The sequence below is a fragment of the Nannospalax galili genome, unplaced genomic scaffold, assembly GCF_000622305.1.
Source record: "Nannospalax galili isolate Female #2095 unplaced genomic scaffold, S.galili_v1.0 scaffold291, whole genome shotgun sequence".
NCBI classification, from domain to species: domain Eukaryota; kingdom Metazoa; phylum Chordata; class Mammalia; order Rodentia; family Spalacidae; genus Nannospalax; species Nannospalax galili.
In genome coordinates, this window is record NW_008330588.1 from 3,922,286 (window position 1) to 3,936,518 (window position 14,233).

The following is a 14,233-nucleotide window of genomic DNA, read 5'->3' on the forward strand; positions in this document are numbered from 1 at the left end:
CCTCTTGCCAGAAAGAAAAGGGACCAGGGCCCCTAAAGGCTTCCCTTCAAGGGCCTTGCAGAGACTCTTCTCTTGCCCTCCTCCCTTCCTAGCCCTCAAGAAGCCCCAGGAGTGATTAGCATGGGAAACCAAGGTACAGTGAGGTCAGGGCCTGGGTTGGTGGAAAGAGGTGAAGAAGCAAGTGCAGGCAGGATGCCCAGGCTTAGGCCCCAATGCCATTTAACAGGTGTAGCATCTATTGATGACTTGGAGATTCTAAAATGTGGCAGTCTGGGCCTGTTGCCCATGAGAAAGAGCCACCCAATTTGAAAGGCTAGCTGGAGATTGCATCAGGGAATGATCAACAAGGAGGAAAAAAGCCAGGAAGCATGTAGCCTGCGGGCACCTCCTTTCCAGAGTGACTAGAAGCTTAGCATCAAGCAAATTGCACCTCAGAAGACCCTGAGCAAGGCCAGATCTTAGCCAATGTCCCCTACCTTCCCTCTGTTCTAGAAGCCATAATTTAACCTCCCACTGGAAGTCATCATGGGGCTGAGGCTGAGATGGGGGACATGCCATTATACCACCATCCAGTGGGGATGGGCCACTGGTTGGTAAACCCCATGCTCTGATCACTGTCCTTTGCTGTTAACAAGTTTCTGTATCTTGCTCTTAAGGTCCACAGCTTACTTTATTTGTCCGTTTTTTTTTTAATATTTTATTTATTTTTTTGTTTGTTTTTTTATGTGTATGAGTGTATTGCCTGCATGTATATGAGTGCACCTGTGTCATAGAATGCTGCAGAGGTCAGAAGAGGGCTTTGGATTCCCCTGGAACTGGAGTTAAGGACAGTTCGTAGCCACCATGTGGGTGGTAGGAATTGAACACGGGTCCTCTGCAAGGGCAGTCAGTGCTCTTAACCGCTAAGCCATCTCTCCAGACCCTTGACTGTTCTTTTCTAAAACTGGTGGTCACATTCAGACCCACCCTCTCCACTTTCCTCAGCATAGAATGCTGCAGAGGTCAGAAGAGGGCTTTGGATTCCCCTGGAACTGGAGTTAAGGACAGTTCGTAGCCACCATGTGGGTGGTAGGAATTGAACACCGGTCCTCTGCAAGAGCAGTCAGTGCTCTTAACCGCTAAGCCATCTCTCCAGACCCTTGACTGTTCTTTTCTAAAACTGGTGGTCACATTCAGACCCACCCTCTCCACTTTCCTCAGCATCTCACACCAAACAGCCCATCCCAAGATTTTTCCCCTTTCGCAGAGACACCAAGTGAGTCCCACGCAGTAAGTTTTGCAGATCACAATTCCTGCATCCTTTTCACTGTTCTCTCTCCCTCCATCTTGTAGCCTATTTGGCCCCAGAAATGCCTTTTGTGTCTGTCTCCACTGGTTTCCCATTCACCCTTCCAGTGCACAGGTGTGCAAGGAGAATTGTAGGTATTTCCACAGACCATTCAGATTCTACCATCTCAGTCCCCTAGATGTCTCCATAGTGCTGGATTAATCTCTGATCCACTCCATAGCCACATTCATTCACAGGACCATGGTGCATTGCTTGGATCTTTCTGTGACTCCCCAGTCCCAGTGGATCCAGCCATTTTCTGCAATTCTCTCCAGCCAACACTCAGGGTCAAAGTTAGCCATTGATTGATTGATTCATACATCTATTTATTCATAAACATCTGTTGAGTGACGTTGTGTCCTAGGCACAGCATAAGACCTTGGGATGCACAGGTCAAGCAGACAGGGACGTTCCTGTTGTCATGAGGTTTGTAATGGAGGTAGAGGCAGCCTTCCCTTCTGCCTCAAATATTTCACCACATAGACCTGACTTGTTTTCTATTCCTCTAGCATCTGCTTTCTGCTGTCCTCGTTTACTCCTTGGCTTCTATTGACCCCTTTGTATTGATTTCTGTTTTTCCACATGATTTTGTCTCCTAATGAGACTATGACTGTGTCTTACCCTTTTCCAAGTCTGTGATCCTAGCCAGTTAGGAGGCTGAGGCAGGAGGATGGAAGGTTCAAGGTCTTCTGGGTTTCACAGGGAGTACAAAGCTAGCCTGGGAAACTGATCCTGTCTCAAAATGAAAAGTTTCAATAACAAAAATAAATAAATGAAGGAGGAGGAGGAGGCTGAAGATATAGTTCAGTGGTACTCGCTGCTATGGCATTTGCTTAGGATGTATGAAGTCCTTAATTCAGTCCTCAGTAGCTAACAAACAGAAAAACATTCTTTGAATCAGCTGATGAAAAATTTTAAAAAATCTAATAAGAGCTGGACATAGTGGACCATGCCTTTAATCCTAGCACTCGAGAGGCACTGGCAGGCAGATCTCTGTAAGACTGAGGCCAGCCTGGCTTCAGGGAGACTCTGCCTCGAAACAAAACAAGAAACCCCACTAAAATCCAAAACAAACAAACAACAACAACAAAAAGAAAACAAGATGGATAGTGCCTGAGTTGTCTTCTGGACATCTGAAGTTGTTCTCTAGCCCCCAAGTACATGGACACACGCACACACACACACACACACACACACACACACACACACACACACACACAGATCTGACACATTAGCTAAACTGAATTTGACAGTAATCTGGTCCAACACAGATTTAGATGGCTTGGGGAGGTGGGTACTGTCTGTGAACAGTACAAGATATTTCATACTAGAAGAATCTGCTTACACTGTAATTATCCCCTGCTCATGACCAAATCAGGAACTCATAGGTTAAGAAGTTGCAAGTAACATTCTTTAGACTTAACCCTGACTTCTGACTAGGACAGTGGAATAAAGGGAGAGAGGAAGGGCATTTCCGTGACTTTATTTTTCTTTATTTTGAGACAGGATCTCTCCCGCTGTATAGGTCAGGCTGGTCTTGAACTCATGATTCTCCTGTTTCGGCTCACTAGGGAGGATAGGTGTACACTACCACGCCTGGCTCCACTTTCATGATTTCTGTTCTTTCTGTTTCAGTACTGGGCGTTGAACCTGGAGCCTCCAACACGCTGAGCAAAGCCTCTATCACTGAGCTATATCCCTATCTCTCTTTTTACTTTTTATTTTGAAACAGGGTGTCATAAGTTGCCCAGATTGACCTTGAATTCCTTCTAGACAGAAAGGCTTTGGACTTTTCAGTCCTTTTGCCTCAGCCTCTCAAGTAGGTAGGATTCTGGCCTGTACCACTGGGCCCAGCTCATTTCGGTGACTTCTGTTGCTTGGCTGTATGCTGGAGAACAGTGGTGGTGGTGAAGGGGGTGCAGCGGGGGCAGCATGCTGAGCTGAGCTCACACTGACGCCACTAGAGGAAAAAGCCAACGGTCTGTCTGGGCCTCTTATAAATTAGGAGCTCTGCAATGCTGCTGGAAAATGGCTTCATTTTCCAACCTGGAAGAATCTGGGCAGGTAACAGAGGCTTCTTCTTTGGACAACAGGCGAGTCCTGCTGTGGGCAGGAAGCCGGCGCGACACCTGCTTCAGCCACCAACCCGGTGGCCCAACAGCCTTGGCTGGGTTCTGAGGCCACAGACCGGTGTGTTCTGGGCTGAGCCAAACCATCCACCACACACAGCAACTATCACCATGGTAACAAAGCAGTAAGACCTGAAGTTGTCGCTGTCCACTGCCAGACAGTAAGCTCAGGGAGAGCAAGACTGTCCATGTATCAGTCCCATTATCCTCCTGCCCACTCAGGTACTCAGAGAAGTTGCATGCAGTAAGTGAATGAACAGATTCTTGCAATAGCCTCCTAGGATGGCATGGGGAGACTCCTCAGTGCTGACTTCCCAGCATGGCTCCAGTACCTCAGGGGAACCTCTATGATGGGTGGCAGAGCCAGGCTGGACTCCACTAGCCCTACTCTACTGATGTCACTAGACTATCCTACATCTCCAGAAAACAAGACTGCATACCCAGAGCAAGGGGAGGGGGATTTCTGCCATCCAGTGCAGCCCATTTGCCCAAGCAAACTTCTCACCCAACTCTCCTGTTAATCTCATTGCCAAACCACCACCCAATGCACCATCCATTCTATAGTGTTCAAAGTTTCAGTGTATACTGCTCATTAATTGATTTCATCTAAAACAAATTCCAATGCTTGGGGTCGGGCATTGCACAATCTAGCAACTACGATGCGGTGCTAGAGAGATGGTTCAGTGGTCAAGAAAAATGGCTGCTGTTGAAGAGGACCCCAGTTCAGTTTCTAGCATCCACATGGTGGCTCATAACCCTTTTCTGGCCTCCACAGGCATCAGGCATGCATACATCTATGCAAGTAAAACACTCATACACATAAAATAAAAATAAATTAAAAACTCATTCAATTTTCTGTCTTACAGGGTTTATACTGCGTTCAATATTGTATAACTGTATTAATTCAACTGTGAACCTAAAAATTTACAGTCACTTTTGAAAGAGATGTATCCTTGTTCTGGAAATTGTTGCTAAATATGTTAAAGCTGTAATGAAATGCTTCTTCTAATCACGTGGTTATTAAATAAAAAACGACAACAACAACAACAAACTACAATGCTAGGCTAGGCATGGTGGTACATGCCTTTAATCCTAGTACTTGAAAGGCACAGGCAGGAGGATCTCTGTGAGTTCGAGGCCAGCCTGGTCTACAGGGAGACCCTATCTCAAAAAGACCAAAAAAAAAAAAAAACCAAAAAACCTACAATGCACCATGGAATCTCCCCGGCGTGAATTGCTGTCTTTGCTAAAAGTCACTTAAGAGACCTTTCCCTCAGACCCTCCAGATACAGGTAGATAAGGCTGATACCCAGAGGGAGACATGAAACATCTGGCAGCCAACTGACCAATAAAAACCTGAACTCCTTGCTCAGTCCGTGTAGTTAAAGGAAAAGAAAAGGGCTTTTTCAGGCCCCAGCATCCTTATAGCAAAACATGACCCTATAAAAAGGACCTCCTGGGCTGCCTAGTGTCCACAAAGGAGATACTGAGGCTCATGCATCCCTCAGGGAACAGACACCATCTAAATCTCACAGCCCGGGGGTTTCCAGTCCGTTCTAGTAGCCTAGCTGTTTTTATTTTTTCTTTTCCTTTTGCTATCACTTCTGGTTTTATACGGCGCCAGGGACCAACCCCTGCTTGGGCTTTGTGCATGTGAGGCAAGCACTCTACCAACTGAGCTACATTCTTGGCCCCTATTTACTTTTTGCAAGAGTCCTTAAGAAATGTGTAAAGAAACTAGGCAATGAACTACGTACAATGACTTGTACGTTTCCTGATCTAACAGCCAGGAGCCTCAGAGGAACAAACACGTGACCTAGCAATGAGCAAAGCAGCCGGTAAAGCAGTTTGCCCCAAAAGGCATCTGGATTTGTCATCTCTCCTTATCTAATGCTTTTTCCAACTCATCCACCCGCCAAAGACAGGAAACAAAGCCTCCAGGTTTAAGAGGTAAGGCCCTGGGGGGTTTGTCTGGGGCTCTGTTTCTTGGGTATCTTTTTTCTTAAAAAAAAAAAAAAATCTATTGCACATGCCATTATTTGTTCCTGCTTGCCCTCATTTTTAAAAGTCTTTTTAAACTTTATTTTTATTTTATGTGTATGAGTGTATTGCCTGCATGTATGTAAGTGCACCTGTGTCATGCAATGCCCCAAAGAGGCTAGAAGAGGGCGTTGGATCCTCTGGAACTGGAGTTACAGATGGTTGTTAGCTGCCATGTGGATGCTGGAATTCAAACCTGGGTCTTCTGCAAGGGCAGCCAGTGCTCTCAACCACTGAGCCATCTCTTCAGGCCTTTAAAAGTTTTAATAACTGATTCAAGACTCATTTTTCTCTATATCTAGCCAAACGTGTGTTTTATAGTGCAATGTCAGGTGACCCAAGAAGGGTCAGCCACTCTGGAGACACAGCTCCAAGTCTGTCTTTGCAACTAGAACCCAGACCCTCAGCTTTAGGGGCTGAAGCTCAGGAGCCACAGAAAAATGGGATGGTACAGTTTGTGTTGGAAAGCAGGGAAATAGAGACACTTCCTGGTGAGCTTCCGGGATTAAAAAAAAATCATATGGTCATTCATTAGAAGATGATAGCTTTTCCCACCTCTAAAGGGAAAGTCAAAGTGTCCAGAAGTCCCAGAGGCTGACTAGATTCACACAGGTGTCCAAGGAATCAAAATGCAAGTGAAATTCCATGGGCTTAGCTCCAGGCTCTGTGACTCATGCCTTGAGGTCCTTGAACTTGCTCAGTGAGTCAATAATAGGGCCTGCTAACCAATGTTAAGCATTTTATAGTCTATAAAGCACTCTCATTTAACTCATCTGACTATTTTCTCCTGAAAAGTACTTACAACTACCTTGCAAATGATGGAGAAACCATTGCTACCATGGATTACTTACAGACTGTTGTGTCTAGTGTTCTGGCTGCGGTCAACCAAGAGGTCAGCATCAAATCTGTGGATTACTCCAGTGAAGTAAGAAAGGAGCTAGTTTTCCCTCCTATAGGAAGGAATTTACTAGGTTTCAAGCAATCCCAAAGATACCTCAAGCAGACAGAAAAGTCTAGGAAGTCAATTAAGTAAAATCCCATTAGTCACTTTCTTGGGTTCTAACTCATGCCTCTGGCATTCATTACCAAAGGGATTTGGTTCAGACCGGTGCAGTTTTCTCCCACTCTGCTTGGGAATTCTAGAGTACTCTAGTGGAGATACAAGCCTGTGGGGTCATCTGTAAGTTTGTCCTCTGGCCCTGATCTCAGACAGTCAGTGAGGGTACAAAATCAACACCTGACTTCAAAGTCAAGGTTGTGAGGGGCAGAGAAGGGGCAACACACAATACACGATGAGCATATACTTGGAAGCACTTCATCTCACACACACACACATACACACACACACACACTGGTGATGCCAATTTGTATAATTGCCATTAGCCAGATTATTGACTCCTCCAACATGAGATGAATGCTTTCCCACAGATTCAGAGTAACGAGAGATCTCAGAGTTTGACAAACACCTAGCCCTACTTCCTTCGCATGCAGGAATCTGACCACGATATTTCTGGCAGGAGGCCACACAGTTCCTGCTTGGACTCCTCCCTCAACAAGAAGCTCACCATTCACAAAGGGAAAATGTGTCTACGGTGGGCCTCTGTCTTAACTGAAGTCTGTCTCCCATTCTTTAGCTGCCCCTCTGTCTCAGCTTTCTCTGAGAATTAGAGTAAATTATAAACATTTGTCTCCACGGTAGCCATCTAAATATTTGAAAAGTGAGACACCTCCCCCAGTCAGTCTCTCTCTCTCTCTCTCTCTCTCTCTCTCTCTCTCTCTCTCTCTTTCCTCTTTGACAGGAAAAAAAAAACTTCATTCCCTCCTACGATATGGTTTCCAGACATGTCTCTGTTCTGTTGGCCCCTCCTGTGGGTGACCTGGTTAAGAGATTGGTCCTGAAATGAATCAGTGAGTTCAGTGACACAGCAAGTCTATCAGCATTGCAGTTGACCTTCACAGTAAAGGCGGCCAGATCATATTGATTTATGCTGAGATTTTAGTCTATTGACTCTTGTAGAGATTTAAAAAAAAAAATCAGTATTTTTCAATCATCCTTCCAACTGAAACTACACTTTTGTGGCTGGTTTCTTTTTCCTATGAACCTGGATTTTGGACTACATATTCAAGGTCCCTGTGGTGGTTTGAATGAGATGGTTCCCCATAGACTCCAAGTACATGAATACTTGGCCCCAGTTGATGACACCTCTAGGCCTAGGAGGTATGACCTTGTTGGAGAAAGCACATCACTGGAGTGGGCTTTGAAAGTTCTTAGCCTTCCTCCATTGTAGTTTGTCTCTCTGCTTTCTGTGTCTGCTTGAAGATGTGAGCACTGTGTTCTGCTCTGGCTGCCTCCTGCCATACTCCCTCCACCATGATGCACTTTTATCTCTCAATAAACCCTTCTCTAAGTTGCCATCTTCATGGTACTTTATCACAGCCCTTTAACCCCAAATTAACACACTTTACATTTTGTTACATTTGGGACCTGCTATTTCAACCTAACGCAGTTTGCCTAAGTCTTCATTTCATATTTTATATGCCAGCAGTCACTCCTAATTGTATCTCCTACACATTTTATCAGCCCACATGCTCATTTCCATGCAATTTCTCACACAGGATGCATCTAGGCAGGAGCAGAGACCTAGGATAGTTTGCTATCAGAGACCATCCACTGTGTTCACATGAAATTAGTCACCAGTTCTCCCTGGGTATGTTAGTCAGTGTCTGACAACTCCACCTAACTGCATAGCCACCAAAGCCTCATCATCTCCTCCACAAATATTTAATAGAGGTCATTTCTTTAGCCAGGAAGAATGCTTCCATGACTTCAGCTACTGACATGGGCCATTTTATGAGGTATTTTGGAGAAACTTCTCAGTATCCCACAAACATCCTGTGTAGGTGGTCTAGGCAGCTCCTAGTCAGGCCAGTGCTACCAGGAAGCCCGAGTTTTAACCATGAGACCCAGCATGTAGGAATTCTCTGGTAATTCAAGGGCTGTCCTTAGGCATCTTTTAAAAAAATATTTTATTATTTTCATTTTATGTGTATGAGTGTATTGCCTGCATATATGTGGGTACACCCACGTTTTGCAATGCCATGGAGGTCAGAAGAGGACTTCAGATTCCCCTGGAACTGGGGTTAAGGACCATTCATTGCTGCCATGTGGGTGCTGCTAATCGAACCCGGGTCCTCTGGAAGAGCAGTCAGTGCTCTTAACTGCTGAGCCATCTCTCCAGCCCCTCCTTAGGCATCTTAAGTCTGGGTCTGACATGACCTACTTTCAGTGCCTGTGGAAGCGAGGTCCCAGGGAGCAGCTCAGATCCTGTGTGTCTATGGCTGGACAAGGAAATCTCACCCTGGCTCAGGTCACCAGGCTGGTCTGCATGACTGCAGGGAAAAGGCTTTCTAAGAAAGTGAGCATCACAAAGACTGACTTGTCACCTAGCCCTTTATACCAGGTGTCTGATTCTAGCTCCTCCTCCCCACCCCCCTGTAAATTCACTAGTGTCTGTGGGCTCAGCCTTGGCTGACACTCCCACTTTCCCAGGGCATACACCCTGTCTTCCCAGCAACTAAGGCCCATGTTTCTTTCTAATGGGCATCCTCAGATCATGATATGGCTGGCCCTCAGCAAATGTCCGGAATGAAGGTGGGTACTGTGCTTGCCTATCTTGGACTTTCAGCCCTTCCAGAATAAGAAAGTTCTCCCCAATACCTTTTTCCAGATTGTCTAGGCCTCTTCCACCTCATTAAAGTTCTGCTTAGGCTATGACGCATCTTGGGGCCAGGGATGCAGTTCAGTTGGTAGAGTGTCAGCATGTGTAAAGCCCTGGCTTCTATCCCCAGCACCTCATACATTCAACACATTGATGCCTGGAGTCCTCACACTCCAAAGGTGGAAGGAGGAGGATCAGAAGGTTATCCTTGGCCTCATATTGAGTTCAAGGCCAATCTGAGCTACATAAGCTGAGGCCATGCCTCAGAAAAAAAAGAACACAAGTAAATAAGCTATGTCACATCTTAATTCCCTTTCAAATAATAAGCACTGGAACTAGACATGGTAGGAATTCAATGAACAGTTACGTAGGGAAGTACCACTCACAGTTTCTTTTCTAAGACCATATTTGCTAGCAGAAGATTTATCTTCTCTACACCAAACCCACTCAAGTTTTGGCCTTTATCCCCACTATTGATACCTTTCTTAGGTCACAGAGCCCGGGTCTTCCTTCTCTCAACACTCTTAAGTGGATTATTCTGAGCTCCTAGCTGGGTGCAGGGCCACCGAAGATGTCATAAATAAGCTTATTATTCTCTGAGGCAGACAGTGCCATGAAGGAAAGTGCTGCACCTCTGCATTTCTCCTCATTATATAGTTTAATATTTGATCCTGGCTGTGTCTCCACTTAAGGGAATAATAATCTCCGGTGTGCATTTCTAGGGATAAGGAAGTTTGGGAGTTGGAGATACTGTTCACAGACAGTATCTAGAGTTGGATGCAATGATGAAGATATAGCCACTGCCTCATCAGAGAGCAGATACATCAAGTGGGTGCGAAGTGTTTCCTATGAGTATATACCGGGGAGACGGAGAGTTCTGTGAAACTGGGTTACAGCATCAGCTCCATGGGAAAGCAGTCTCACCCGTTATTGAAGTACACAGACTCCACAGTGCTCTTGTTATCATGAATGGAGTGTGCTTACAGATGGACTAGAAGTGGCCTACACTCCAGCTGAGGAGGAACTCTTCCCATGCTTCATGTAGGCTGGACCAGTTCCCAATATGTTTATGTGTTATGGGAGCACAGGAGAGAGGAGCTGGGCAGAGGGAGTCACGGAGGATAACATCCCGGGCACAGTGGGGACATCCTCTGGAGCCCAAATGGGGTGATTTCAAGTCACTTTTCCTTTCTTTTTTAAATTTAATTTTATTATCATTTTTTTTGAGACAGGGTCTCCTGTACCCCAGGATGGCTGGTCTCGAACTCACTGTGTAGCCAAGGATGATCTTAACTCCTAATCCCCACTTCCTCTATCTCCCGAAGGAGGGGATGCACCCCAGCTCACAGCTTGACAGCAGCTTCACAAGACTGAGCAAATCAAAAAGCTCAGTCAACACCGGTTTCCTGACCCTTGGAAACTGAGATAATAGACATCAGTTATGTCAAACTGCAAAATTGAGGCAGTGAGGGAAAACTCTTGAAAATGGCCCTGAAGGCACTTCCTATCACCCTGTTAGTGTCAGTCCCCATGTCCCAGATGCACACTTCTTGAGCATCATGCCCTGGTACCCCAGGCCACACTCTACATCTCTTTGCTTAGAATGTTCTTGCTCTACACATAGCATCCGTTCTCCAAGTTGCCCTTGCATCGGATGAAGCTGGGGTTAGTCCTCATACCCAGCCACTGCTCACTCAGCGGGCAAGACATATTACATGGAAGGGAAACAATCAAGTGAAGACATTGTTGAGCGTATACGGAGGCTGGGAATGAACAAGAATTCCATCCTCACAAAAAGTAAAAATAAGATGTGACTTACCTCTATCTGGTTGATCAATGAATTGTCAAATTTGAAGCCAGGAATCCTCTTGTCACTGCACACCACACCAACATCCTCTGTGTGCTTGCAGTCCGTGACACCCCAGCCATTGGAGGAGCAGGCGGCTAGGGTTGCCTCTTTGCCGGTGCAGTGGATGTTGTCCAGCCATATGGGCCCTGAAGGGAGCCAAGGAGAGAAAACAAACAGGATGTCAATGCACATCCAGGTGTTGGGGGCTCCAACTGAAATGGAATTTTCCCTAATTTTGGGAGAGTGTGTGTAGCTATCAGTTGATTTCTATTATGTGAGGCCTTTCACTGGGATTCCCTTCCCAGAGCAGCCAGCTGATGTGATCTGATGTAGTGGTAGTTTGAGCAGGATCAGGACAGACATTAGATTTAAGCCTGGAAGTCATGTGGTATATTAGTTTCTTTTCTTGTTGTGACAAAATATGAGAGAGGAGAGGAGAGGAGAGAGAGAGAGAGAGAGAGAGAGAGAGAGAGCTTAAGAGAAGGATTTACTTTGGCTCTTGGTTTACAAATGGATAGAGACCATCATGATGAGAAAGCATTGTAACAGGAATGTGAGGTGGCTGGTCACACTGTGCCCACAGTCAGGAAACAGAGATTAATTCTGGTGCCTGCTGGCTTCCTCCTTTTTTCTCCCTTTGAATTAGTTTGGGACCCAGGTCCATGGGATAGCACCACCCACATTCAGGGTGGGTCTTTCTTCCTCAGTTAAACCTCTCTGGAAAAACCTTTATAGACATGTCCAGAGGTGTATCTCCTAGGTAGTTCCAAATCCAATCAACTTGACAATGAAGTTCAACTTTATTATTTGTCTGTCTGTCTGTCTGTTTCTGTGTGTGTGTGTGTGTGTGTGTGTGTGTGTGTGTGTGTGTGTATGTCACAGCACAAATATGGAGGTCAGAGGGTAATTTTATGGAGTTGGTTTTCTCCTTTCACACTTATGTGAGTTCCAGGGATCCAACCCAGGAGGCTTTGTGTGGCAAGCACCTTTACCACTGAGCTATCACACTAGGTGACAATCAAGTTTAACCACCACAAGTGATGTAGTGGAAAGAACAGGGGTTTGGGAAACTAACCTGGGTGTGAATTCTGATTCAGTCACTTTTAGCTTTGTAACCTGGGCCAAAGCCCCTCTCCTGTCAGGAAATAGAGACAAAGACATGAACTGCAGAGGTGTGTATTGACTAGAGACAGTTCACTGCTGGCCCTCAGGGTCTTGGAAATGGGGACAGTGATGAGAAGGGTTTTAGTTCTACCCACTGTAGTATAAGTCAGCCTCACCTGCCTCTGCATATGGTAGCTGTTCTCTAACCAAAAGCTAAGCTGCTCTGTGATGGAGGGGGTGCTGTTTTTAGGGCATTTCTACGTGCATGACCACCATGATCTTTTCATTCCTTGGAGAGGACGAGGAGGTACGATTATTCCCTCTGCACAGACACAGAGCTCTGGCTCTGAGAGGGCAAGCCTCTGGGTGCCAGGCCACCCTGGAGTTCAGATGCTTAGGCATCAGTTCTCCATCCTAATGGCACAAGGTGGCATCTCATCATGCACCTTTATGATGGTATGTTTAGCTTGAGTGTGAAACGTTCCCTGTTGGCTCCTGTGGTTTGATTACAGCAACAAGAAAAGTAACCAATATAGGGGGCTACTATGAAAAACACAGGCAATAACAAGTGAGCAGGTATTGATGGGGATGTGAGGACGAGAACCCTTGCGCATCATCGGTGCAGCTCCTGAGGGAAACAGTGTGGTGTTCCGCAAAACTGGTTTTGTATTTGTTTGTATGTGTGTGTTGTTGTTGGACTCAGAGCTTTGTACATGTTAGGCAATTGCTCTACCACTGAGCTATATCCCCAGCCCCCGAAACTTTAAAACTATCATAATTCAGGAATTCTAGAACTGAATCTAGGTATGGCAGCATATACTTCTAAGTCCAGTACTGAGAAGCCTAGGCAGGAGGATCACAAGTTTGAAGCCAACCTGAGTACATTGTAAATTCTAATCCCTCCAGCCTAGGCAACTTCGTGAGACCCTGTCTCAAAAATTAAAAACAAAAAATAGAACTAGGCATGAAGGCATACATAATCCCACATTCAGGAAACCGAGGCAGAATCATCAGGAGTTTGAGGCCAGCCTGGGCTACATAGTGAATTCCAGACCAGCCTAGGCTGTAGAGTAAGACTCTGTCTTGAGGCTGGAGAGATGGCTCAGCCATTAAGAACACTGGTTGTTCATGCAGAAGACCCAGGTTTGAATCCCAGCACCCACATGGCAGCTAACAACTGTCTATGACTCCAGTTCCAGGGCCTCTGACAGCCTCTTCTGTCCTCCAGGCAAAACATGCATACACATAAAAATAATAAACAAAAAGACCAAAAAAAAATTTAAAAATGACTCTGTCTCAACAAAACAAAAAACCCATATAAATTAAATTACATTTTAAAGGCTGGGCATGTAGCTCAGCAGTAGGGTGCTTGCCAAGTATCTACAAGGCCCTAGAACTGGAAAAGAAAAAAAAGAAATTGGAAGCTGAGTGTTGGGGAGATATTTGCACACTCATAGCACACAGCACACTTCACAACTGCTAAGAGGTGGAAATAACTGACATCTGTTGACAAACCGCACACGTATAAGGGAAAAGCCTTGGAAGGGGGAATTCTGACACATACTTCAGCATGGACAAACCTTGAGGACATTACACTGAGTGGAAAAAGCTGGTCATGAAAGGCAAACAGTGAGTCGTGAAGTTCTTAGAAACAGAGTAGAACAGGAGTTTTACCTCAGGGGCTGAGGTGAGGGGGATGGGGAGCAGTCACTGAACGGTCCAGAGTTTCTTCCAAAATATTCTGGAAATTGGTTGCACAACAATGTGAACAAATCTGGTACTACCAAACTGCACACACGCTTCAAAATGGTTAAAATGTAGTTTTTCTCACATGTATTTTACTGAAATGAAAAGCAAACATGTAAAAAAAGATGTCGAAGCCTTTTCAAATAGTGATTTTATATGTGTGTGTTATGTATGTGTGCGTGGTATATGGATATGCATGGTGCCCACATGTGTCATGTGTGGAGCCCAGCAATTGACACTGGAATGTCTTCACCTTACTTTTTGAGCCAGCGTCTCTTCACTGAACCCAGAGCTCACCAATTCAACTAAGATGGCAGGT

General features: G+C 45.4%; 1 protein-coding gene across 4 annotated transcripts in view; it reads right to left on the bottom strand.

Moving 5' to 3' along the window:
- The window catches only part of Loxl2 (lysyl oxidase like 2), a 96,351-nt gene that overhangs the window by 50,689 nt on the left and 31,429 nt on the right, over positions 1 to 14,233 (bottom strand). For all 4 annotated transcript variants that reach the window (XM_017802675.2, XM_029554851.1, XM_029554849.1 and 1 more), the window contains exon 3: positions 11,035 to 11,210. In XM_017802675.2, coding sequence (XP_017658164.1) covers positions 11,035 to 11,210 — 176 coding nt within the window. The remainder of the gene's footprint in view (positions 1 to 11,034; positions 11,211 to 14,233) is intronic.